This window comes from Ambystoma mexicanum, chromosome 9 (assembly GCF_040938575.1).
Source record: "Ambystoma mexicanum isolate Mex_15411 chromosome 9, UKY_AmexF1_1, whole genome shotgun sequence".
NCBI classification, from domain to species: domain Eukaryota; kingdom Metazoa; phylum Chordata; class Amphibia; order Caudata; family Ambystomatidae; genus Ambystoma; species Ambystoma mexicanum.
This window is the reverse complement of record NC_090931.1, coordinates 697,109,112-697,136,202: the sequence shown is the minus strand read 5'-3', so window position 1 is coordinate 697,136,202 and position 27,091 is coordinate 697,109,112. Positions and strand designations below refer to the sequence as shown.

General features: G+C 43.8%; 1 protein-coding gene across 3 annotated transcripts in view; it reads left to right on the top strand.

Moving 5' to 3' along the window:
• Positions 1-26,878, top strand: part of ZDBF2 (zinc finger DBF-type containing 2) — a 326,002-nt gene extending 299,124 nt beyond the window's left edge. For all 3 annotated transcript variants that reach the window (XM_069615579.1, XM_069615580.1, XM_069615581.1), the window contains one exon: positions 770-26,878. In XM_069615579.1, the coding sequence (XP_069471680.1) occupies positions 770-3,542 (2,773 nt within the window). In that variant the 3' untranslated portion in view covers positions 3,543-26,878. The remainder of the gene's footprint in view (positions 1-769) is intronic.
• Positions 26,879-27,091: the final 213 nt, after the last annotated feature.

Here is a 27,091-nt window from a genome sequence, read left to right as displayed (position 1 = left end):
CCAAGCCTTCATTTGGCTTATCTGTCATCTTGGCTCCCAGACCTTGCACTCTGCCCCTCTCCTATGCCATCTAGGTCTCTTGTGTCAGCATGTGCATTGTAGACTGGAAAAACTCTGGGTAAGTTCTGAAAGTTCTCGTAGTGTATGGAAGTTTCTGGTTCACAGTAAACTTTAACATTGTATCCGTGGCAAGAGAACGCTCTGCATGGAGAAAATGAACTGGTAACTCAATCCTACGCAAAAGATCTATGGTCAGAAACCCATAGATTAGCAACATTGTGGCAGGTTTGCTTCTCCTGAGTTCATTTGCAAAGAAACCCACAACCAGAGGCGCACAGATTGACAGTATTTTATCTAGTGTGAGATTCCACTACTCATAGAGCATCTAACTCAGATTTGGGTCTGCTTTTTCTAACGCGCGATTTGACATAATTGTATAATTCTTAGATTGGTGTTGTCCCAACACCTAGATTAAATGGAGTCTGTGTAGCTAACAGGCAAACAACATGACATTTCTGACTGTAACCCCATGAAGATGTAGATCCAACTGTGGCATTGGCCGGCCATTGATCTTCTTAACACTCATATATCTGGCTGTGAACAACATTAACGCTTGTTAAATTTGGAGGACACCTTTTGTCTAGCAAAAATGAGACCCATTGTATTATGGCTTAAGTCTGTAGAAAAAGAAGTCCTTCTGTAATTCTGGCAAATGTTTACTTTTTTTGTTGTTGCAGTATGTAATGTTTGTTTTTACTGTTCTCTGCAGACCAACACATGATGATTTACCAGATACCCACTGCCTGCGACCTCGCCAGGAGGATTCCTCATCTGTGTCAACTGTTTGCCTACTTCCCAAAGAAGAGAAGGAGACTGTCGGCACCAGAAAGGAAACATCAGCCACAGACAGTGAATCTTTGGTCATATCTTGCAGTAGCATCCGTTGCAGAACAAAGAGCAGCTTAACCAACAATTCTGTCTCACAACTGTCTGCGCAAACACCACAGAAGGGACCAAAGTCCAAATCTGGGCGCTCCCAGAAAGAGAAGTGCACCTTCAGAAGTATTGACATGTGTGTGCCCTCTAGAACTACTAACCAAAATGCCTTGGTCACTGCAGCAAGCGTGTTACCTCACAGCACTCTGAATTCTTCTGATAGGCCAATCCTTGCACAGAAAATTCCATCTTCTGCATCGCAAATCGTTTCAGTTAGCAAAAGTGCTCAAGGCAATGTGGACAAAGGTAATGCCCAAAATCTGTTGGCCAATTGTTTCAGACCTGGTGCGGTTTTCAGCCCTCTAGGGATCCCTGCTGTTTCCCACTGGAGATCTGGATATACCCCAAACAGCACTTTACCTCTGACCCCAGGCGTTTCAATTTGGAAGCATGTTAGTTCAAAATCTCAGGGTGAATCTGTGACATCTGATGTCCATCTCAGGGATGTTATTGGTGCTGGTTTCCTGTACCCTGAATCATCTGACCACATATGCAAAGATGGTCTGAAAAGTAGTAAAGCAATTGGGTGGAGCAGCAGTCATGGGACATCAGTTGATGAAATCATTGAAGAAGTCATTTTAAAACACTGTTATGGGATTCCACCCAGAACATTCTCTTGCCAAGAAAAGGAAGCAGATCTTCTTGCACATCTTAAGCCACTTCTAGATGACAGCAATATTGAGGGTTCTGACATCAGTTTCAATGTGGAAACCCCAATTCAGTCAGGAGCTGCTCAACCTATAGCATCTGTTAAAGACCTGGACTTTCTCAAAGAAGCTCAGGTCACTCTGGAGGATACCAACTATGAATCCCATCTCCATTCTGTCTTGAATGCATGTCCAGTTCAGGTAACAGAGAACTTAAAAACGGACAAATGGATATGCAGCGTGGAATCTGTTCTTCCAGCCTTGCCACATGTGCCTCCTTCCTTTGTCGGTAAAACCTGGTCACAGGTCATGCATGAGGATGACCTTAAAATTGAAGCACTTGTGCGTGACTTCAGAGAGGGTCGCTTCCATTGTCACTTTGATAGCGACTCTTTGACCACTGGTCGGGGAAAGAGTAGTCAAAGTATTAAGAAACCAAGAGTGGAGGAAAGCATGCTTGCTACAAGTATTTTCCATGATAGTGCATCAGCTAACGCACTGCCAGCATTCAGTGATGACATATGTGACGTGCCAGGTTCTTTGCACCCTTCAGTTACCTCTGATACTCTATGCAAGCCATCACCTATGAAGAACCCTGTAAAAAGGACCTGGCGCCTTGCTTCAAGATGCCAGACAGTCAAGGTTAGCCATGGGACCCAAACCAGTGTGGTAAACTACCCTGTAGTCAAACGCAAAATAATAAGACAGGACTCAGAGATCTCAGATGGGCAAGGAAGGTTTGATTGGCTGGAGGATGAAAGGACCCCGGATATGAAAACAAGGTTATGTGCCCTGAAACTGCCCCAGTCATACACCAAACTTTTGAGCCCGGTGCAGCCTAAGAATATGGTTTACGTCCTTTCGCATCCAGAGATAAATCCATGTAGGGTAAAGCCAGCACGTATCTCTAGAGCATCAAGAAACCACCACTCAACAGACAGCAAGAACTCTGTAACATACAAATACAAACAGTGCCCCCTTAAGTACTATGATCCCCTTACAAACAGAGTATTAAAAGTACATCCCAGCAGCTCTATAAGAGGCAAAGCTAAGAGAAATCCTTGCGTTCGACAGCTCTTCAGGAGTATCAGCTTTGATGTAAACATGTCCAAACTGGATGATCTGCAACAGGAAACCACATCTTCCAAGATGTCTTTTGGAAATGTACCCTCAACACTTTGCACTGCAAAAAAGGATTTCAATCTTGGTGTCAAAGGGGATCGGTTTTCTAATTCTGCAGACAAATCTGAAAACCTCATGTCATGTGATTATGTGAAGCCATGTAGGAGTATTGTGCTTTCCCCATTGAACACCAAAGCATCTCTATTGGATGGCAATCTTAACTTGGCACCACTAGTAAGTGGAACTTTAAAGGGATCAAAAACGTCACTCAAGCACCATCTGTTGCAAGAGGAAAAACTGAAGTCAAGCGTGAGAGGAGGAGCAGCCAAAGGAAAAGGTAGTTTATCCAAAATTGCATCAGTAGCCACAACCGTGAGGCATGGCATTAGTAAGATTGACAATAAGGTTGCTCAGGGCAAAACTTGGCTCAGAACAAAAGCACAATCAAGGAAAAGGACACAAAAGAAGCCACCGGTGCCTTCTCCAAAGACCTCTTTCCTGCCCGTAATTGGTTGTCAGACTAGGATTCGGTCTGTTGAAAAGAGGCCTAACCAAGGGAAGCAAAACTTGAATAAGTCACAGAGGGCAGGAAGTCCGAAGAAGATGGTTTTAAGGTCATCCACCAATGTTATCGCAAGAAAACCGACGGTGCCCTCAAAGTCTGCTCCAGAGCAACTAGAAGTAGCTTCTGTCGAGGTAGAAAGGGAAGTGTTGAATGCAAGTGATGTTCTTCCTAGGACTACAAGAAGAACAAAGAGACCTACACTAGCTCACTAACTCCTTAAAGCATGCCACAGAATGGCAACCTGAAAGAGACGAGATGTGGTTGAGCTCAATGAGTCTCGGAATGGAAGAGCTCGACTCAATTGGGTCATGCACTTTGGGGGCACGTTTGCAGGATTACTGATGCACTTCTTTTTGCACAAAATCGTTTTAATGTAATATAGTTTGCAGATGCAGTATCTCATTTTGAATTGAGGATATTGGGCCAAAAGATGTATACTTGTTAAAATCAAAAGCCCATGGACACAGTGTATTTGACTTGGACACGTTTCTTTCACCAGCACAGGCATTTTGTTTGCATCGCCTACATAAGCTACCTATTTACCTAATGCCTGCTTATGTTAAGCACATTTCTGAATGAGAGGACCACTTCCCCCTACTCCACAGCGAATCGTTATCTAGAACACTATGCAAAGCAGTTCAGTCCAGTCCAAAATAGCTGCTGCTGTGCAGCTGTGGGTGTGCCAGCATCATCATCATCCACCAAAATTCTGGGTTGACCATTTTTGTTGATCTACCTAGTCTTTAACATTGTGTTCTATTAGGGAATTGGAATTCTTTTTGCAAACAAAATGGTTTATTTTTGTTCAAGGTTAACTTGCATACAAGCCGACTTCTCAAAACGGGTCAGAACAGCAATTCGGTGTTTTGTGGAATTATAATTCACATTATTTTTAAATACAGGCCAAAAAAGCATGCTAAAAAAACACTATTTGAGGTCTGCTGCTGCTACAGAAATGTAGAAGAAAGTGTAGAAAGCCAGCCTTTCTGTATTGCTATTTAATCGTGTCTCTGATGTATTAGTGATCAGGGACTGTGTATAAAGATTCCACCTCCCTCACCCAGTTCCCTCCTTTCCTAAATTGTTTGACTACCGCCACAATGTGGCAAGGACCATAGACTGTTTATTCAACTGCCATCAAAGGTGTCAAGCCAGGGGATAAATAATGCACACTACTTTCTTCAGCCCATCCATCTTTGCTCATTTTAGGTCCACTGCATGCATTACATTCTCTTCGTGTATTTTGCCTGGCTTAACAGTGATTCTAGTATATGTTGCTTGGGCTCTAGAGAGGTTCCCCTAAGTCTTCATGTTCTGCTAAACAAAATTAAAAACGAAACCTAAGGCCGCTCTGAAGCCTCAGTAGCCCCACACTCTATTATAATAAAGCCCTTGATAAGTCATATCTAGTCCCCGTGAATTACACCCTCACAGAAAGATAGTGGTATGTAATGCTGCACTCCCAGGTTTCTAGTTCTGTGGGAGCCCATGATATATCCAATGAGGTTTTAGGAACATCCAGTAGAAGTGTAGTCTTCTACTTTCTCCTGCGCTCATTTTCCACGCCAGGCCATATATTTGAATCATGGGAGTGTAGGAAGCTGCTAATTCATCCAGCACATATTTTGAAGGTCCTATTTCTAGCTTTGAAGTTTTTCCTTCTGCTCCCCAGGAACAGGTTGTATATATAATGCAGATGTTCTATCGGAGCAGGCAAGCAGGGTGCACGTTTCATCCTCTCTTCCACTTGGTTATGGGAATTTGGGAACAGGCAGAGCATTGGAGCATCTTCCGTGTATTAATGAAGCTGCAGTGGTGTCAGTAGAGCAATAATGTTGCCATAATGTTGCCTTCACAGCAGTTTAAAGACTGCCAAGCGAAGGGTTCAAAGAGTTGATAAAGCAAGAAGACAAGGGAGTTGAAACCGAATACAGACAAAAACATGAAGGATTTCAGACTTTTCTAAAAATGCCCTCTTGTAAAATTTGAGTTGCTGTTGTTAATGGGATGGTGCGTGAAAAAGAAGAACCTTGTGTTTGTTAGCATCTGTCACAGACCACTGCATGTTAAGGAGCCTTTTATTATGAACAGCTTACCTTTTGATGTTTGTGCATTAGTTGGTTGAGATATTCAGAGACATGCAGCTACAAACCTTTTGGGTAGGGCTGAGGGTTTTGACGTGATGTACTTGCAGGGCTTTAAGAACTGAGATCTGATCTACTGGGGCCAAATGTAAATGAGAAGCATGATTTTACATCTCTAAAGTCTGCTCAGAAATTTAGCATGGAGACCGGACCAAATGGATTTTCACTAGTCTGTATAAAAGATGGGATGGTAGATGAAAATAAAGTTTTGCTGACCAATGCGATCTCAGCGGGTGAGGGAATCCTAGATGTGGACTCAGCTTATCAAATGGTTAAGAGGAGTTTGTCGCCATGAATTTGGAGAATACTCTTAGTCTTTAAAACGTGGAGGCAAAAACAACTTTAGCTGCATTCTGCTTGATACATGAGGCAAGCTGCATCATTTTAATGTAAACCTGACCTTTAAAATATTCTGAATCTAGGGGTCATCTGCATGCATGTAGTCACTCAGGTTGTCCTCATTGTTGAAGCATGCTAATATTGCCAGTTAAACATTACAGGCAGTCATTGATGGGACTGAACATTGTGAGACACTGCAGCTGGTATCACAGGTTTTGGAGAAGAGGGAGTCCTAGTTATATTTAGGCAGCATAATGTGCCAAGGCTGTGTACACTTTCAATGCTGCCTATGCAACATTACACCCTTAAGTGGTGGGAGAGCATATGGTAGTGTTTCCATGGTCTCTGCAGGTTAGCATCTCTTCTGCGTTCGTTATTACAGTTTGTCTCTTGGCTTAATCATGAACCACATGTTCGTTCTTTTTTATAGTCAGGGATGATAATGGCATGTTTGTGCTTCAAGGCGACTGCCAAGTGAGGCGTTGTGATGGGGTCAGGGGGCGAGGCACAGCATACCCAAGCTGACCACCATAGCATTACAAGGAAGGAACAGAACTGCTAGTGCTTAGACCAGGATTAATTGCTTTTACTATTTCGGTGAATTCAGTCTAAAACACTGGTGTTCACTCATAGATAAGCTGCAGGGAAGAGTTGAAGAAGAAATTACTCACCGTAATGTTCTTTCCATGTATTCGTCTCCTGCAGATATCCTCATCCAACTCTGCTGCTAGGAAAGAACTTCGACAGGGGGCGTAGTGGACCTCGACTCCGTCGATCCGTCTTGACTCATTGTTCGATCGTCGGCTTCGGACGTGACATTGGGCGTCATATGTATACTGCATCAGTACACCTCGTACCTCAGCTCCCTGCCTTTTATCCCTGTGCTCAACTGCTGCAGTGGAAAATAGCGAGAGAAGGAGGACAATTAGCCAATAGAAGGTTAATTTAAAAGCATCCCAAAGGGATACATAGACTTGGTGGAAATAAACCTCCACACCAGTAAGAATCGGAAAATCTCCTTTTCTTTTCTTTGTGTGGGTTGAAAACAGAGATTGAGAAAGACATGCGGCTTGCTAGACATAAAACTGTCACTGTACGACCATCACCAGGCGTCTACTCACCAAGACAGACATGCACCAACTGCTAACGCTTTTTTGAGCGGGGATGGATGGGAGGGATGATGAGGAATCTTTGGGAGAAGAACATCCATAGGAAGAACATTACGGTGAGTAATTTCTCCTTCAATGGATTGCCTTTCACCCACAGATTCCTCATCAGATAGGCACCCAAAGCAGTGGAACAAAGGAGATGGGCAGAAAGGTCACAGTAAAGGTTTTTGTAGTACCACCCTGCCAAAACGGGCATCAGCTCCACCGGGCGACGCCCAGTCTCTAGTGCCTCGTAAAAGTATGGAGTGAGGATCAAGTTGCTGCTCGGCAAATGTCCCTAACTAGGACCCCCCCTTTGCAAGGATGTAGATACGGAGACCTCTGGTTGACTGTGCTCTGATGCCAGCAGGCAGTTTCCTGCTTGATGATTGGTAACATTCTGCATTGCATAAGATGATCCATTGGGAAAGCATCTACTTATTCACAGCTAGGCCTTTTGGACCAAAGAGTAGGCCACAAAAGTTGATCAGTCTTCTGATATTCAGCCGTCCTGTGATGTAAAAACACAAGGCCCTATTGGGGTCCAACCAATGGAAGCGCGCCTCTTCCGTAGAAGAGGTGCAGCAGTGGGTAAAAGACTGGCAGGTCTATGGTCTGTGAAAGGTGAAACTCTGATATCGCCTTCGGAAGGAACCCCGGCTTAACCTCAAGCTTGACCTTTTCACGAAAGAACTGCAAAAAAGGAGGATTTACAACAAAGGGCCTGCAATTCACTGACCCGCCTGGTGGAAGTAATTGCAACCAAGAAGGCTGTCTTCATAAGCAGCTGCAAAGGGCAAGAGTGCAACGGGAGCTGCCATCAGGATAGTCAGAATCCGATTCAAATCCCAATCTGGGACACAAAGGGAGTCAGCAGAAACGTATTCACAGGGCCCTGAACCGGGATCGTGACAAAGGAACCTTGGTCCGGGGAGCTTTTGAACACAGACAAGGCCCCCAAATATCCTTTGACTGTGGTGACCTGAAGGCCTGCTGAGGCCAGTTACAGAAGGAACTCCATCACTGTAGTAGATGGGGTCAATCTTGCGTTCCCTGCACCTTGCCTCAAATCTTCTCCACCTGCACGCATACAGGAATCTTCTTGATGGTCTGCGTGCAGCCAGCAACAGCTGGAATACCTCCTCAGAGAGGTCCCAGTCATATCTCGTCCTCTCAAGAGCCATGCATGTAGGTTGAGGGACTCTGGGTTAGGAGATCCAGGCGGCAAGGCAACTGGTAAAGTGGATAGATGGTCAGATGCAGGAGGTGTGAGTTCTATGTCCTCCTCGCCCAGTCCGGGGCGATCAAGATCATGGTTGCTTTCTCTGACCCCGCCAGATGAGACTGAGATCTGGTTCTCTAAGGGGGTCTCTAACAGTCAGAACCACAGCTGCATCGCGCCTCTGCATATGGGGAGGGAACACATGCCACCTTGCTTGTTCAGAGAGTGCATGGCCACCGTATTGTCCATCAAGATCAGGACATGCTTCCCCTTCAGAGATGGAGTGAATGCTCTCAGGGCAAGCCTGATGGCTCGCAACTCCAGCCAGTTGATGTGCCACCCGGCTTCCATCGCTGACCAAAGGCCACTCACCTGCAAGTCCTCGCAGTGAGCTCCCCAACCCTTCAGCAAAGCATCTGTGACAAGTCGGGCCTGAGGCCAGAAAGGCCGGAAGGGCCACCCCCCAGTAAATTTGCTGCTGTTGGCCCAGCAAAGTAGGTTGTTGACCTCTGATCTGGACACACCGAGGAGGTCCTTGAGGGTTCAAGAGGTACTGGGACCACTGGCCTCGTAGGTGCCATTGAAGGGATCTCATTCGCAGCCCGGCCTCTGACACTAGAAAAATACAGGAGACCGTGAGACTTAAGAGGTGGAGGAAGGAAGCCACTGGTAAGGTAGTGTGGTTCTTGAACATGCCTGTTTTAGAGCCCATTTTAGCACGGTTATATGTTCCCCCAACCCTATATGGCATAGCAGTAGGACTATTTGCCCTCTGTAACTGACGCATGTAACCCCTACTGATGTACACTGTTCAGTAGCTTCTGTAAGATACTGATGGTGGCAACAGTAAAGGCAGACACACGTGATTACAGTTCAAGGGTGTTTATTAAACTGTATAATGGGTGAGTAAAACACGTAATCTAAACCTAAATCCAAGATGGGAGCAAGCTATGACCATTAAATAATAATAAGGCAGCGCTAGTGGAGTCTTGTCAAATAAAAAGAGCCTACACACATAAAAAACTATTGCCATTCCTTACAACTAAGCTACAAAGTAGTGTGGGATAATGTGCACAAGAAAAGAAAGAAGTTTTCACCAAATGATAAGTCAGGATGGTAGGGCTGGGGCCTCCCTTACCCACGTTTTTAGCATAGGACAAGGCAGGACCTTTGAGCACGGCACACTCCTAGGCCTTCCCCAGCACAAGGATAGTTGCTTTCAACGATGCCAGGACCTTCTGGGGCCAAGTCACTTTCCTCCAAAGTCTCTTGCCTTGGAAAGACTGCTGTACCATAAACAATAAACAAACAAAAGTTCCTTTCAAATCTTTCACGTTGGGCGATTGCTCTTTGCCCCTTTGCATCCCCCTCAGCCGGTCTCTGATCCTTCTTGGAAAGTTAGCCTCCCTCAATCGGATTCGAGTTGGCATTTCACTCAAAATCGTAGCATTCAATCAATTTCAACATCCTTTTGAACAACTATCCATTGTGGACATCTCTCAGCCGGGTTCACACTTGTTGGCACAATGCTCATGTTTACCCTCCCTGTTTACCCTCAATTCGCAGGCATCCCTCTGTCGGGTTCACATTTGCCAGTTGGGCATCCCTCAACCAGGTTAACACTTGTCACCACAATGTTCATGGGTGTTTTAACACTATGCAGAATTCACTTCCCTTGGTTTTCCAGCCCCCTGTCAGCTGTCACAGATCTACAGTTCGGTCATTTTTCTCCGATGTGTCAAAGACTTTCGAGTGTACGAGGGGCTTTGCTCGACCCTCGTAGGACCACTTTGATACTTTGATACTTCCCACTGGCCTCTTCTACAGCCTGTTGGCTCTCGTAATTATAACAAAACAATGTAACCCAAAAAGGCTTCAGTACGAGTCTTTCGAATGAGCGCCCCCATGACGCCGGACCACTCTGCTTCTGAACCTTTAACTGGGGTTTCTTTAAAGTTCAATTACACAAGTTCTTTGTTTAACAAGGTTGCCGCCTGCAACCTTGGCCCAGCACAGTTTGGTTTTATTATCTGTCTTCTTCAACTCACCGGCTGTACTGAACTGTCAGAATTTTCTTGTCTCTGGAATCAAAGAGAGCACCACAGTGGCAAGTGCTTCCTCCCGCTTTGGCTATCGGTGCGAGGGAGCTCTGTGTGCCATTCACACCTGCCGCACCACACGCCAGCTGGACTTCCCTTCTTATAATTTCCCTTTTGGAGGCTTCGCGGGTCTGATCAGAAAAGGGCAAGGGCAGTTCCCCCTTTGTCATCCCTCCAGGTCTCGCCGCCTTTCCCCTCTATTTGAATTGCCGGTCGGGTGTAGCGGTTTCTTTGTGCCTTTGGCCTTGCTCGAAGTGTGCTCTCATGCTCCGCCTTATATCCCAGTGTGGAAGAGAAGGGGGCATCAGGTGTGCATAGCTATTGTGAATTTTATTTATTTATTTAAACATTTATCTAGTGCAGAGACCACTGACCCGAAGGCTTAAGGGCGCTGACAAACAAGTGACATATGCGAATTAAACAAGCAGCAAAAAAGAAAAGTGCAACAGTAGGAGAGATATCGCAAGGCCAGCAGATGTTTAATTAAACAGGTGTGTCTTCAGTCCTTTTCTGAAAACACAAATAGAATATTCCACTCTCAGTTTAAGGGGCAGATTATTCCAAGCCAGGGGAGCTGCAGAAAAAAAGGCACAATCCTTGGTCTGCGATAATCTACATGCCGGAACAGTAAGCTGAGATTGGTTGTTGGATCTGAGATTATGTTTACTCACCTTAGGCCTTAATTTCGCATTGAGATAGATGGGGCCAGAGTTTTTCAAACAATTAAAGGAGATAGATAGGAGCCGAAAGAGAATTCGTTCCTTAATAGGGAGCCAGTGAAGTTCCCTTCTCGCCTCCGAGATATGGTCTGACCTTTTCTTTTCCAGAACAACCCTAACTGCGTTGTTCTGCACCACCTGCAATCTATTCAATTCACAGTTTGGGAGACCAGTCAACAGGCTACTACAATAGTCTATCCTGGAGCTTATCAGTGCTCTAGTTAGCGTTTCCCTACTGGTTTGTGAAAGAAAAGGGTGGCCATGTGAAAGCAATTTAATATAATAGGAAGATGAAGTCACTAGGCTGCCGACCTGTGTTTTCATGTTAAGGTTACTGTCCAGATAGATACCCAGAGTCTTGACTTTTTTCTTGACCACAATAACACATTCATCGATTACAAATTTGGACTATTGGTCTTCAAGTTTACGAATCTTGGGAACAGTGCCCACAAGCATAAGCTCTGACTTGCTTGTGTTAAGAGCCAGTCCATTGGAACACATCCAACTTTGAATGAGCAGATAAATTCTATTGATGTTAACTTCATCATCTAAAAAGACACCAGTGATAGGTATAATACACTGAGTATCTAAAATACACTGAGTATCGTCTGCGTAATTTGTAAATTCTATGTTATTACTGTCCAGAAAATCAAGGAAAGGCACTGTAAAGATGTTATAGAAAATGGGAGGGAGACAGGCTCCCTGAGGGACGCCTTGAGTCAACTCCTTGATGTTAGCATCTGCCAGATTGCTGCTCACGCTCCAATGGCGGTCTTTCAGAAAAGAGCTAACCTAGTCGGCCGCCGATGCTGAGAAACCCGTCACCTCCCTCAGCCTGGAGACCAATACGGTATGGCCTACCAGGTCAAAGGCGGCGGATAGGTCCAGGAACATCAGCATGCTGGGGTCGCCTTGATCCATATGTCTGAGGATCCTCGATTTCAAATCCAGCAGAGCGGACTCTGTGCCATGTTTTTCCCGAAAGACAGACTGTCTCTTATTCAAGATGTTACCATTTCTCAGATGAGCTAGTAGTTGAATATAGGCATCTTTGTCAAGAATCTTAAGGAGAAATGGGCAGTTAGAGATGGGACGATAGTTAAGTGGGCCATCCCCATTGTGTTGGGACATGTCGAGTAAACGTCTCTGGTGTTAGTCCATTGTCTTTCACAGTGTAGGAAAGTGTTTGTGTCGGAAGGGGGAGGGGTAGAACTTCTAAGTATCCTATGGGGTAGGATGGGGAAAGGTGTTATAGGGAAGGGGTACCACATCTCACCCATCGGTGTCCCACTTCCACTCCCCGAGGGCCCCTCATCCAGGTGATCCTCCTGCACTCGTCCACCCCCAGGAACTGGATCCAATAGCGATGCCCGTGTTCTGGCCACCTCTCACACTTCCCAGAGAGACATTCTCATTCAAGACCTTCCCACCTGAAACTCTAAGAGGCCCTTAATATTGTACCATTGGGAGTCCTTCCACTCTAGTCAGCCAGTCGTAGAGCATAAGATTAAGTACCTGTATAACGAGTGATGAACATATGGCTATCAAGTCATCTCTACAACGATAGAGAATTATCAGAGATCTGAGAAAATATCAGAATTTGAGAGGTTGATGCCCTATATCAGCAAAATTGTTGGCTACTTCTGTAAAGGTCCACTTGCTTATTAGTTTGAACCATGATGGCGGGCCTATTCAGGCGGTGATGAGTGGATTAGACTTGTGGGAATAACTTGATTTTGTCTGCGGAAATTAATAGAACAGCTTGTTAAGAGAGTTCATGACACAATGCCTTAAATAAATAAGGGATGTGTTCTTTGGGATTGTTGATGGAGCTTGGGGTGGCACAAAGCTAACAGAAGACCAGACTTAAGAAGCATCATGTTGGCAGGAGAAAATCAAGGCAACAGCCGACTATTGCTGGAAAACAAAAAAGGCAAGACCACAGATAGGGTAAGACAGGCAAGGTCCTTCATTTTGCTTGAGTAAAGGGGTGACAAGAATCCACAGTATAAATACCTGTATTAAAAATGGCAGACCCACTAGTAACCTTAACATCAAGTGAAGGCTGCAAGACAGCCGTGTGAAATATGTTGTCATTTTAAATACTGTCATTGTCAAAAGGTAGCACTGGTGAAAATGGAATGCACATTTTGATTTCAATGTCATTGTTTTTTTTATAACCTATTTTATTGTATTTTCGTCCTACAATACAAAGACATTCAATTCACAAACATATAACTTGGCATACATGTGGTAGAGCTATGTGAGCAAATACTGCAAATATGTGTACACATATAGAAACACAAGTGAGGAAAGAGATGCAGGGAACAATAATAAATATCAAATAACACTTTCTTATTTGGCTCCTCTGGGTGATGAGAGGTATTGTTATTATACACCAGGACAGCAACAGGGCTGTACACCGGGGTCCATTAGTTCATCCTGTATGCATCTCACAGCGTTAACTCCCATTTCTCCCAGATCTTTTCCGCCTTGCCCGGGCAGCCTCTTGCTCGGTAGACACGACGTTCCATTAGGATGATTGCATCTATGTCTATCCATTGGTCATATTGTGGTGTGATTTCAGAGCCCCACATTTGCACAATGTTTTTTTTAGCTATTCCTGTGGACGTTGAGAGTAACAGCTTTTCAAAGCGCGATAGTTCTCCTTCTGTTTCAATACCCAGGAGAAGGAGTTTAGGGTCTGTTGGGATTGTACGGCTCATGACCCTTGAGAGACTTTCGCAGCATTTACGCCAGAAGTGTTGTATTCGTGTGCATTGCCATAGGATGTGGTAGAAGGTCCCTTCCTCTTGTTTGCAACGTAAGCATTTAGGGTCAGCCGTTTTGCCCCAGTTGTACAGTGTCACTCGGGGGTAGTATATTCTGTGGAGTATCTTCAGCTGAATGAGCCTGATTCTAGCCGAGATTGCCGTTTCTCTGGGATACATTAGGGTCTCAATCCATTCCTCGGGGGAGAATTGGGCCCACGTCTCTCTCCCATTTCAATTTCAGGCTCAACAGTTCTTTTGTGGCAAACAAGGAGATGGCTTTGTACATGGTGGATGTGATCTTGCTTTTCACGCTGTCGATGACTATATTCCTTTCTATGGGCGTGCACTCCGGCATGTCCAGCAGGAGGGCTCTCTGTTCGTGAATGCATGATGTAATTGACCATAGTGATAGCTTTCAGTGGCTGGGAGACTATGTGTGGCCGAGATCACAGAAAACGGGATTATTTGACTATTTACATATATCTGCTGGATCGTATGAATACCGGCTGCTGTCCAGATCGGCCATTTAGGGAGGCTGCCGAGACCTGCAAGATGGGCGTTATTCCAGATAGGCTGGACTGGGGTGAGTTTATTGTCCCAGCCTATGTGCTTATGAACTTCCCTCCGTACTTGGGCTGTATGTGCTGTTATCGTGCCTCCGGGGGGGCCGGTTCTCCCTGTTGTAGAGACTTTCAATCGGGGACATACCATCTCGTGCAGCTATTTCGGCCTGTATGTGGGGGAGTTTCAGGTTTCCATGCAGAATGTCATTTACTGTCGCCATTTGGGACATCCAGTAGTAGACCTGAATGTTCGGGAGTCCTATTCCCCCTTCCCAGACTGAGCGTTGGAGAGTATTAAGCGCTATCCTCGCATGTTTCCCACCCCACAGGAGCTTGCGTGTTGTTCTATCTATTCTACGGAACTCTGCAGTGGGAATGTAGAGAGGGGAGTTCTGGAGGATGTATAAAAACCGGGGTAGGGCCAGCATCTTGAAGAGCGCTGCTCTTCCTAACAGTGTTAGTGGCAATGCTTCCCAGTGCACTACTTTCTTGCGCGTATCTTTTGACTAGTGGATGTAAGTTTTGGGTCACATGGCTGTCTAGCTTGTTTTCAATTAGGATGCTGAGATATTGAAACCGTGCGAGTTCGATTTGGGATGGGGAGCCGAGTGGCGGTATGCAGTCTACCCCCTTCACCGGAAAGAACACGGACTTCGACCATTTCACTGAGTCCGCTAAAGGCTCCATAGTCTATCAGTATTTCAGTTACTATAGGGCAGGAGACCGCCGGGTTACCAAGATATACTAGGAGGTCATCTGCGTATAGGGATATCTTGTCTTCCCAGTCCGAGTTCCACCGGAAACCAGTCCATGTGGTCGTGCCCCACAGAATGATTGCTAGTGGTTCTATTATCAATGCGAACAGCATAGCTGAGAGCGGGCAACCTTGCCTGGTGCCCTTTCCCAGTTGTATATCGCGCAAGGGCCACCCATTCACTCTTACTTCTGCCAGTGGGTTGTTGTAGAGAAGCTGTACCCATTTTATAAATGAATCCCCAAAACTCATCTTCCTCATGATTGCCCATAGAGCCTCCCAGTAAACTGAATCAAAGGCCTTTTCAAAGTATATGGCCAGTAATGCCAATGATTGTTGTAGCACAGGTGCTCTCTCCAGTGCCAGGTGCAGCCTGCAAATGTTCATTCTCGTTGACCTTTGGGGCATGAAGCCACATTGGTCCTGATGTACCAGTGTTGTAATGACCATTTGGAGCCTATTGGCTAGTACTTTGGCAAGTATTTTAGCTTCAATGTTGATTAGTGATATGGGCCTGTAGGAGCTGCACTCCTCTGGTGGTTTGCCCTTTTTGGGCATCACTATTATGGTGGCCTTGCGGAGGTCTGGTGGGAGCATACCCTTTGTTAATGAGTGTTCGAACATGTTGAGGAGGTGGGTGGATATGTCTAGGTGGTTCAGTTTTTTCCAGATATCGATTGGGAACCCGTTGGGGCCTGGGGTTTTGCCTGTTTGGAGTTGGGAGATGGCTGCGGATATTTCATCCACGGTTAATTTTTTATCTAACATATTTGCCTGTTCCGTGGTGAGTGTTGGGAGATCAGTACTGTCAAATATGGTGCTGGCTGTTATGTCGGTTGGAGGTTTGTAGAGATCTTCATAGAAATCAGCAAAACATTCTGCTATCTCTGCATCGGTGCAGACTAGTTCTGCTTGCCTTGTCTTGATACTCTTCACCTTCTGTTGCCCCTCCTCTCGTCTTTCCAACCATGCGAGCATTTTCCCAGCTTTTTATCCCATTTCGTAAAGGCGTGCCTTCATGGCATGATGTGCTTTTCTGGCGCAGTCTAGAGATAGATTATGCAGTTTCGTTTGCGCCAGTATTAGGGCTCTGTTCGTCTCAGGGGTATCATTGGCGATGTGCTCTGCTTCCTTGCTCGCCGCTTCTCTTTCGGCTTCTTTGATCAGTTCGCACTGTGCCTTTTTTTTTGCCGACGTCCATGAGATGATTTCACTTCTTAGGACTGGCTTGTAGGCCTCCCACAATATGTTGGGGTCATCGACCGAGTCTGCATTTTACTCAAAGTAGTTGGAGGTGGTTGCCTCTATCTTCTCCTGTAAATCTGGGAACCCCATGTAGTAGGAGTTCAATCTCCATATAGGTTGAGAACGTGGTCTCTCAGTTTCCAGTTCGAGTAATAATGGAGAGTGATCAGAGATTCCCCACTGTCATTGTTGACTTTGAACGTATAGCTTACTGGAAGTGACTTGTGTTCTTATGTTGTAGACTGAGTCGAATGTGTATGAGCATGTGTCCAACCCATGAAACAGTAGGCCATGTTCCCACTAGCTCTGGATATTCCCAGTGCCATGCCAAACTCCACCCTGAGATAACCCCTGTAGGGTAACCACCCCACCTCCAACAGTAACTGATAGTTCAACATAAGTAACATTGTACCACAAATGGGCATACTGCGAGTCGCCCTTACATTGAAGTGCTAAGATGAAAGAGAGAGACCAATATGCCACAGGGAGAAATCATCTGCCACTGTGGGAATCCTAAAATCAGGATTGCTCATGTGGCAAGGGAAGCCTGCAGGAATCTGGTTCACTGAGAGGGAAGCTACCTGAAGAGCAGTCCCAGTCTGCAGATGTTAGTGCTTGTACTTGATGCAGAAGCCCAAGCAAAAAGGCAAGCTAGCAGAGTAACAAGTGAGAGGGATCAAACTGTTGAGAGGATGCTTAAAGTGAACAGGGTGCTATTTGCAATAGTATGTTGACTGCAGAGCAGCGTTAAATCCCACGCAGCAAAGGTTTTCCACCTGTGGCTGAAAGCCTCTAGAAAGACAAAAACATAACGTTTTATTTAGTCCTGCATCCTGGATTACATTTTGATTAAATAGATTTATTTCTCTCGTTGGTCTTTTATTGTTTCTCTCTGCTGCACAATTTGGATTTAGTCTATTATCACGTAGGACGCCTGGGTTCATGAAGACACTCAAACCAAGTTGGGTCACTTTATACTTTTTACTTGGGAACTGTGTACAAGTAAGGTTTAACTTAATTACAAAACCAGAAATGTCTCTTCTGTCTCAGTGGGTAGTCCCTGGAACCAATCTCTGAGTCGATGCAGTTCTTGGGAGGTTGCCTTCCCTTCCCATCTCTAGTAGTGCTGGCCTTCTGGTGCCCTGCATACCCTCTTGTCTCATCTAGGCTAGTAGTAGGCTACTGGGTCATCTACCCCGATGATTGACTGGCAAGCAAGTCTTGTGGACAGACTGCTCTTGTGTTTATTATCATTAGGGACATCTAGAGAGTGGTCCATGGGCTGGGCTGAAAGTTCCCTGGATTTCTCCCCCTTTGCCTTTCTGATCTGACCGTAACTTCCTGGTCACGGCTCGTTCCTCCTCCCATCATCTGATCCTGGCTAGGGCCAATCCAGCATGATGGAACCTACCTATTCTCGCTATCTGTGTCCAGGTCTTTCTCCCATTTCTTCTTTTCTCTTGGATCTCCTTTGCATTCCTCCCACCTCTTCTGTGCCACACTCTTCCCTTGAGGTGACTGCTTCCATATTACTCTTTGGGCCTGATGAGTGCACCTCCACCTTTTCCCTAGGTTCCACCACCTCCTCTTGGCTCTGGACTTCCTCCACCGCTTTTCGACATCTGGTCTCTGATTTTCTGCCCCCTCCTCTACAACATGTCCTACATGTGATCCCACCATCTCCACTTGTCTTGCTGCCTTCCTCCCTACTGCCACTACCTCCATTTTGATCTTTTATGATCACCACCTCCATCTGTTCATTCCCACCTCTTGATGTTACCAGCACCAACTTAACCTTCTTGGTTGTAACCACCTCCTTCTGTACACTCTTCTCCTGATGTTTCCACTTCCTCCTGGATTTTTTTCACTACCAGTATCCCCGGCCCACTCTTCCTCCTGTTGTTACCACCACCACCTCCTCCTTTCCACTGCCGCCACCTATAAAGACTTGTCCATCCCTCCAGCCTCTGCTTTTTCTTCTACTATCCAGTCCCCACTCTTCTCCAAAGATGAGACTACTGCAGCCAACACTCAGCGGTTGTATAATGTATTTATATTTATTTGATGACATCCCATAACACATGTACTGAGGGTAGGGGCATTTCCCCTGGAAGGTTGCCTGTACAATACCACAAACATGAGAACAAGTGGGCAGCCACAGATTGGGACACAGACCAGTGACAAGACAAGACAATAACAATGTAAGAAATTGGGTACTTTACCAAAATAACATTACCCTTTGGTCTAGTGCTTCTACTCTAAAAAAATATACAAATGTTGCATTATTAGTAGGCACTGGAGGGAGTGGTTTGGTTTGGTCAAGTAGGGAGGATGTGGAGAAGGCTAGGGGACCTCCTTCTAAATCAAGTAAGTGAAGTTTAAGCTGTGTTTTGAAGAGATCCACAGACACCCACAGTCAGGCTGGCTTTGCTTATGATGGGCTGCGGGTTCCAATGGAGCAGGGTGAGTAGGGAGAAAGAGCGCAAACGAGAGAACGCATGGGACAGTGAGGTTGAGTGCAGGGTAGGAACGGAAGGGACTAGATGGTGAGCAGACAAGATACAATCAGACAGGTCCTGAAGAGCAAGACTATTGACACTGGTAGCTTTGTAGCCTGAGCTGAGAGTTGTGGTGTGTTCAGCTTGGAGATCAGAAGCTCTGCATTCTAAACTCTGTGAAGTACTTGGAAAATTGAGCGTGCTGGGAAACGCTTTCTTTTGCGCACAGGCGATTTTGTGGCTTAGAAACAATGATGTTGTATGGTTACTCTGTAATTTTTTCCACATTCCGGTAACCATAATCTTGAAACATTGTGTTTGCGGCCCTATTGATGTTTTAATATGACCCTTTGAGGTGCCGGGTGAACTAGTAACAGTCGCAACGTTAATTAGTTTTGTCATTCACAAAGAATACGTTTCTCTTAAAAGGGAAAGCCTTGCAAGTATTGGTGATCTGGTCTATCTAGGACTACCTTTAGACTCTCACTTGGGGAAGGGGGATGCCTTTCCGTTAATTTTCAGTTTATAGCCACAATTTGAGTTTGAGTTTGGGTTTAGAGCTGGTCTACATTGATGGGGCAGTTAGGTGTGAATGGACTAGAGCACTAGGACTGGTTTTCGATGAGGCAATGTCACTGTTCCCCGCCATGTTCTATCTCAGCTCGGGGTTATCTCTTAACTATTATTTTGATAACAAGCCAGCTATAGCACTAAAACGAGTAGGTTCAGTGCACATGAGACAGCAGCAAAGTTCTGGAGGGGCGTGTGTGAGTGGTCTCCTGGCGTTTATCATTTTCTGGACTCCTGCAAGCTTGTGATGAGTTTATGGACGTGCGGTAAACCTTCCCTTTTGTACCAGACCACAGGTCTTTCTCAAATTACTAACCTAGCACATGAGAAGAAGCACCAACCAGTGTTTCAGTTTAGGCAGGCAGCTTTTCACAATAAATATAATGTGCTTACCTGTTCTGTGCATGCTTTGTACTATGCATAGATTGTCCAGTTTAAAAACAGTGTGCAAGCCCCTATGATAACATGAGATGTTCAACAGGTGTACCGACAACCGTGTACAGTATTGCTGCTTCAGGGAAACAAAATTGAAACAAACTTTCTCATACATTGATGGAGCTTTCATAGCGATTGAAGTCTTCATCTTTGTCTTTACTTGTAGCCCATTACAGCTTCTGCACGTTTCTTGATGGGTTCCCGAAGGGGTGGGTGGGATGTGAAACATCTGCCCAATTGCAGCAGTACCACTACAGTGGTGGTAACGGCAGTGGAGGACGAGGTAAAATTTGGAATGCTATAAAGATGTTATTGCTCCTTAATACATTATATTTACTGCCATGGATAGTCCTTTGAGGTATACACCACAGTGTTTCCTGTGATATGGTGATTGATAAAAATAAGAAATGGCCGCCTGTTTGAGAATAATAGAGGTTGTTATGAAGCCCCATGTGACGTTTGTCATGCCTATTACTTTTTATTTGATTGTGTAAAGTGCGGACCTAGCTCAAGAGCAGCAGAGCACTGTGTACAGAGTGTGGGTAGCCAGCGTTTGAGCTGGCATATTTTAACATTAGCTCACTACTGTGAGTTGAAGTCTGTGCTTTGGTATGTGCATCCATTGGGATTAGTCCTTGGTCAGGTGTTGTTGAAAAAGACATGTTTTAAGAGATTTACGAAACAGAAAAATTGTGGGAGCATTCTGAGCCGATTACCAAGATCAAGTTCTAGGGGGTAGGTGCGAATATAAAATATCAATTTAGGTTGATAATGTCTTTGTAATGGGATCTTATCTTTTTGTAACTGCATAGGTTTATTTAATGTTTACAGAAAGAGCATACTCAATTTTAACAGTGAACACCTTGAACAATGTAATCCTAAAGTTAGAAATCCCTCCAAAGGCAATTACATCAAGAAAATGAACTATTTCACAGAACTAAGTGCAAATTACGTGAATCAGAGCAAAATTCAACTTTTCCCAACCACATTCATCTCAACAATAAAAAAAAAAAACACAACTCATTACACTCGTATAAGGAGAAAACAGACCTGGCAAAAATGTGTACTGCTCAGAATTCTTCTCACCAACTCAATCTAACTGCAACTACTTACTAGGCAACCACATTTTCACCCACCATACAAGCTGTTAAAAGGCGTCCAGCAATCCAATAACATCAGCACATCACTCACCCAAATCTCCACCTGCGTTTTTTTTCCTGGTCTTCCACACTCAGTATCTGTTTTGCTGCCACCACTAGTACTTTGGCAAACCACTGACTATATTGCGGAGCAACTTCACACTGTCCCCTACCAGATAACAAAAGAGCTTGCAAAGGCATCATTGGAAAGCTTATTGATAGTATTGTCTAACCTGTCCAGTACACCCCTCCAAAACTCTGCTGACCTAAAACAGTTCCGTAGCATATGAATAAGCGTGCCCCTCTCCCTTCCACACCCCCAACACATATAATGCATACCAGTGTCCACTATAAACTCCCTAAAGGTTTCTGACTCTCAACTTCAGGTCCAATTTACTTCTATAACCTGCACGCCACATGTGTCCCCACTCACTATCTGCAATTCTACATCCTAAATCTTCCTCCCATGTCTCCATCAACTCTCTCCAAGATTCAACAACAGAAGGACCCACAGGTATTAAATGCCATATGTGGTGAAGATGGAGATAGCACAACCTTCCGGTTCCCTCTATAATGGCATTGATAACATGTTCAATCTCTGTATCAAAAGGGATTCAAGTTCTCTAAATCTACCTTTCTCTCTATTTCCGACCAAATACCCATTGCAATTCCTTTGCCCATCCCGTTATACATCCCATATATCTAAATTCCCTTTACAGATACAACTCTGCCAGTTTAAGGTCTAATTTGCAGACTAGGATTGTGCCAAATAGAAGCCTTATAATGTAAATATAGGTTTCCATTAAAATTAGACAACCAACAGACAAGTGTTTCTCTAGTCACAACGGTAGATGTCAATTTACCAATTACTCCAGGTATTTTCCCCATTTAATAAATGTTGTTCAACTTGAATAGGGGAACCTATCTCTTTCAATCGACAGCCAAATTGGCTCATGTCCATTCTCAGGTAATATATAAAGTGCTGCTTTCTTCAATACGAACCCTCTATACTACTTCTCAGGTCTGGATAACCAAAAACCCCCCCCTTAATACTACGTAATAAAAAGAATTTACAAATCTTCAGTCTTTTTTTTCTCACCCCATAAAACATTCTGAAACTGCAATCATTCTTTTCATTTTCTTTGAGAAATTCAGGGGTAAAGATTGCATAACATAGAGTACTTTTGGTAGGTAGGAGAGACATCGTAATCAAATAATCTTTGCCATATCCGCAAAGTTAACCATTCCCATTTCCTTATGTTCCGCCTCAAAATCTCTACCAACGTATTCACATTGCACTCCACCACTTTCTTCATCGAAACCTCTCATACTGCCTTCCGCAAAGCCCTGAAAATGAGGCTGTTCACCTAAACCACACACTCACTCCTAGCTACACCCATCCAGCTCTTACCTGAGAGTGCTATCTGATACTTTACCATTAGTAGCTGGTTAACCTGTAACCCGTTGAACCATCTACACTGCTATGTTTGTTTTTTGTTCTCTCCTCTGCAACTAGTAACGTATTTACATGTACCAGGTCCTCCTGTAACCTCACGAACCTCGGAATAGCTTCCTATCATTCCTGGTTAACGAAGTAAGCTTACTTGTAACAGTGCTGCAATGCCCAAGGGCTGCTTTGTGCGCTTTATAAATTTAAAAAATAAAATAAATATCTTTAATGAGATAGATCCCTAAATATTTCACATGGGTGTCTGACGATTTGCAATTCCAATCATAGAGTCCCCTCTCCTGCAAGTTATAGAAAGTGAAAAAACCTCTGTCTTATCCCAATTAACTGTGTCTTGAGAGCCTGCCTATCCTTTCAAAGATGCTTTTCAAGATTGTACTACCCTGTCTGGGTTAGAGAGGACAACCACCATATTGTCTGCATAATAAAGCATCTTGACCGCCTTTTGTCCAAATTCCAGACCTCCAATTCCTTGTTCACAATGGATATAAGTCGGCAGTGGCTACAAAGCAATATTGAACAAAAAGGGTGACAAGGGGCAACCCTGTCTCGTTCCTCGTGTAAGAGTGAATGATACAGACAGTTCATTAGTCACCCAGATACTCGCTCTCGTTGCATTTTGAGGATAGCTGACGGCCTTAAGTTATTTCCGAACCCATCTTTTGCATTGTGAACTTTAAAAAAGCCCAGTTTACTCTGTCAAGCGCCTTCTCTGCATCGATGAAAACTAATACAGTATCTGAGAGCTCTCTCTGGCGTAGACTCGTTACATTAATGATGGTCCTTGTGTTATCTTATCCAAACCTGCCCCTCATAAATCCAACTTGAGATGCATGAGTTAAGTTCCCAATACATTTTTCCAGTCTATTCACCAATATGTTAGCAAATATTGTTGCATCCTTATTAAGTAATTTAATGGGCCTATAATTACCACATTTCTTGCGATCCCTCCCTTGTTTTGGGATCAGTGTGATCATAGCTTCTCTCATAGATGGACATATCTCCACATCTTGTATAAAATTATTACACAATTCACTCAAAATGGGAGCTAAAATTGCACTAAATGATTTATAGAACTCTATAAATTGGCCATCCACTCCCAGAGATGTCTCAACCTTAAACTGTTCAATTGCTAACAAAACCTCCCTAACCTCAATTCGAACATCCAAAGCCATGCTATCCTCTGGTGTCAGCTTAGCGATATCCAGTGTCAAAAAATTCCTCCAGATCAGACTGCGAAGGAAAACACATCTTTGTATATGTTTCATAGCTTCTACATATATCAACATTTCGCAAGATCATATGGCCATGTCCATTCTCAACACCTTGTATAAAAGATTTTTCAGCTAACCCATTCAGCCTGTTAGCCAACAGTCTACCACTTTTATCTCCACATTCCTAATACCTCTGTCTCATAAGGAAGAGGCCCTGTTGCGCCATAGAATTAGTTTTACTAGCTACGTTTACTTGGACTCAAACCACCTCCAACTGATCTGTGGCATAACCTGTGCTGCAAAGGGGACAGGTCTGTCTCAAGTGCATTCAGTTCACCCAAATATGTTTTCTTAAGATACAAGGTTGTATTAATCAACTCTCCCCTCACAGCTGCTTTAAAACTATCCCACACCATTCTGGTGTTTGCGGAACCAACATTTTCTCTAAAAAACAACTCGATAAACTTCTGAGTACCAACCACATCATCCTTCTCTCCTAAAACTCCCACTTTTAGACGCCACCTCAAAAAAGAAGATATCTCTCTATTAATATCCCAATGGAGATCCACCAGCACATGATCCAAGATCACCCGCTCCCTTATATCCACCGAAAGTTTTGTCTAATAGCTTATCAGAAATTAATATATAATCAATTTGAGAAAATTAGTTATGTAAAATGTATATTCTCTTAGGGATGGATGCATGGCCCTCCAGCTCGAATTCTCTACATATTCCATGATTTGTGTACCTACGTTGGCCAGTGCGGTCCATTTTGGGATCAATAACACAATTAAAATCACCTCCTAAAATGATAGTTTCTTCATGCATTTCATGTAATAGCCGAGTAATCCCTTCAAAAAAGATCTTCCCTGGTGAACAAGGGCCATAAACACAGCCCAACTTAGTGGTCCTAGCACTGTATTGAATATCTGCAAAACTCGTCCAGCCTTCATCATCCATTGTCACTTTATCAACTTTAAAATTCATGCCTTTACTAAATAAAATACTAACTCCCCTAGACCTCGTTGAAAAACAATTGGACAATTCCTGATGATACCTCGAGTTGGTAAAAAAACCTTTTGACCTCATCAGTTAAATCTGTTCTTGCAGAAAGACGAAATCTGCTCTTACCCTCCCTATCCTATCCATCACCTTCCTCCTCTTTTTGGGGCAATTCAGTCCTTTAACATTCCAAGTTACAATCGTCCGTGCACTCATTTCCTACTGAGTTGTCAACATAGTTCTCGATAGACACACAACCATTAAATCAAACTTGCATTGGTAATTGTTTCCATCATACATACTTGGCATAAGTAAGTAAGAATGACTATCACTTCCTCACAAACCATAGCCATGAATTCTGAGCCATATTTAAACGAGCACATAGGACATCCACGCAATAGACCACACAGATAGACGAGACAAAAACCACACAATAGAAACATAATCTATCAACAATACGGTAGTCTGGAGCAAACTCCCAGACAGTAAGTGAGCATAAATCTCTCGAATATACTGAATATATAATGAATTTCCGAACCATGACCCCCCTCCCCCCCCCAGTTACCAATGCCGATCCCAAACATACCTCAAATAAGCACCCTCTCTCATCCTACATTAGTCACTAAGGTGTCGGCATCATTCCCCAGATTCCTACCATCACCACAAATGTCAGCCTTTATGAAGGATCTACAAACCTGTACGAGTAACACCTTCGCAGTGTTTTGACACATAAAATGTGTATCTAGATATGTATAGTTTTTGACAAGGTTTATTAGCCGGAGGTATTTTATTTAGACCAAGAGCCAAGATTTAAAAATTGAGCTATAAATTATCAAATTAAAAAGGCAACTTTATAAAACCATGTTAGTTTTGCTAAGGCAAAAAACATACCCGCAAATCCCAGTTTCGGACCTTCTCTGAGAAATTTCACATGAGACCCTAATCGTCCACATTGTGCTGTTAGTGATGCTTGACTGGTTCTAGCCTATTACCCTCCTATGTCACCATGCTTTTGGGAGTACCACATGGCATAGCCCGGTGCTTAGCAGAGCTGCCTTCCACGTCAATGCTTTGTACGCACTTGAAGGGGTATTGCTTCATCTATGGAAAAGGGATTTTCTTTGGGACTTCTGAGGAACATGAGACCTCCGTGTAAAGTGAGAAGTCAGGCTCTGGCTGCCTCTTCAGACTTGAATTATTTACTAGTACCCACTATTGGGCCCTTGTGTTCAGGTATGTCACAGACCTGAACACCAGTGCCTTTACTGTGCAGTAATGTGCAAATGTCCAATGCTGATCCTTGCTTTAATGCCCATGCAGCAATTCCTATTTTGAGCTATGATTCCCTATGGTATTTTGATGGTTGCCCCCAGCAACTGATAATGCCATTGCATAGTGCGTGGGTCGATACATGCTTTAAATTGGTGGTGTACTGCCATCTTTGCCCACTGCAAAGTTTTGCTGAAGGAGGGTCTTCGGTGTTTTAATTTTCTTTGGATTCCTCTTGAAAATAGAACTATCAAGTGGAAGGATTTTGGGAACATTTCCGGCTTCTGGTTTTCAAATCTTTTCCCTTGAAGGGCTAACTAGCGAGTGTCTGGCCACACAACACCCTCACCGTTGGATTTTTCTGTTCATGTGCCATTAGGGCCTAATTTTGGGGTTTTATTTGTATAATAAAAGAAAGATGGTCTTTATATTTGTTTTTAAAAAGCATATTTTAATAAGTAAAAATAAGTTTTCATAGATAAGCCTTGGAGATACATTTCTTCTGGAACATTCGTTGTATTACCATCACAACTTTGATGGTGGCACTGTAGTTTTGTGAGAAAACGGTATTCCTAATGTTTCCTAAACGTTTTTATGCATGTGTAGTTAAAAGGTATCGTAATAAACAATAGTTTTGCAAAGATTAAAAAGCTATTGATGGTTTACCTTTTTCTAAGCCAATCTGAATGTTTTCGGGGATTCCACATGTTTATACATTTATATATGTATATAAAATTAGCTCATGGGTTTATGTAAATGTGTGTTTTTATACAGGCACATGTATGGTCTACAGACTTACACTTGTATAGAAAATTTACACATTTTAATATATTTTTGATGTGATAAATAAAAATATTTGTGAATGGCCTCGTTTTCCTATGAAGGCATGTTTTATATAAATTGTAAAAACGTTTTAAAAATAAAATTCGAGTATGTTTTTCTACTACTTGTTGTGAAGCGAGTGTCAATGTATTTGTCTGTATGTTGGTTTGTATATAATTCACATACCTGAAAAAGTCACATGTGTGTTGATGAGATTGGGATAAGCCTGAGCAACGGGGACCACTAACCACTCTGTGATGTAAGCCTCAGAGAAAGTACATCCCCAGGTTCCCCAATGCAGCCCAAGCCACACATGTTAATCCCCAACCCCAATAAA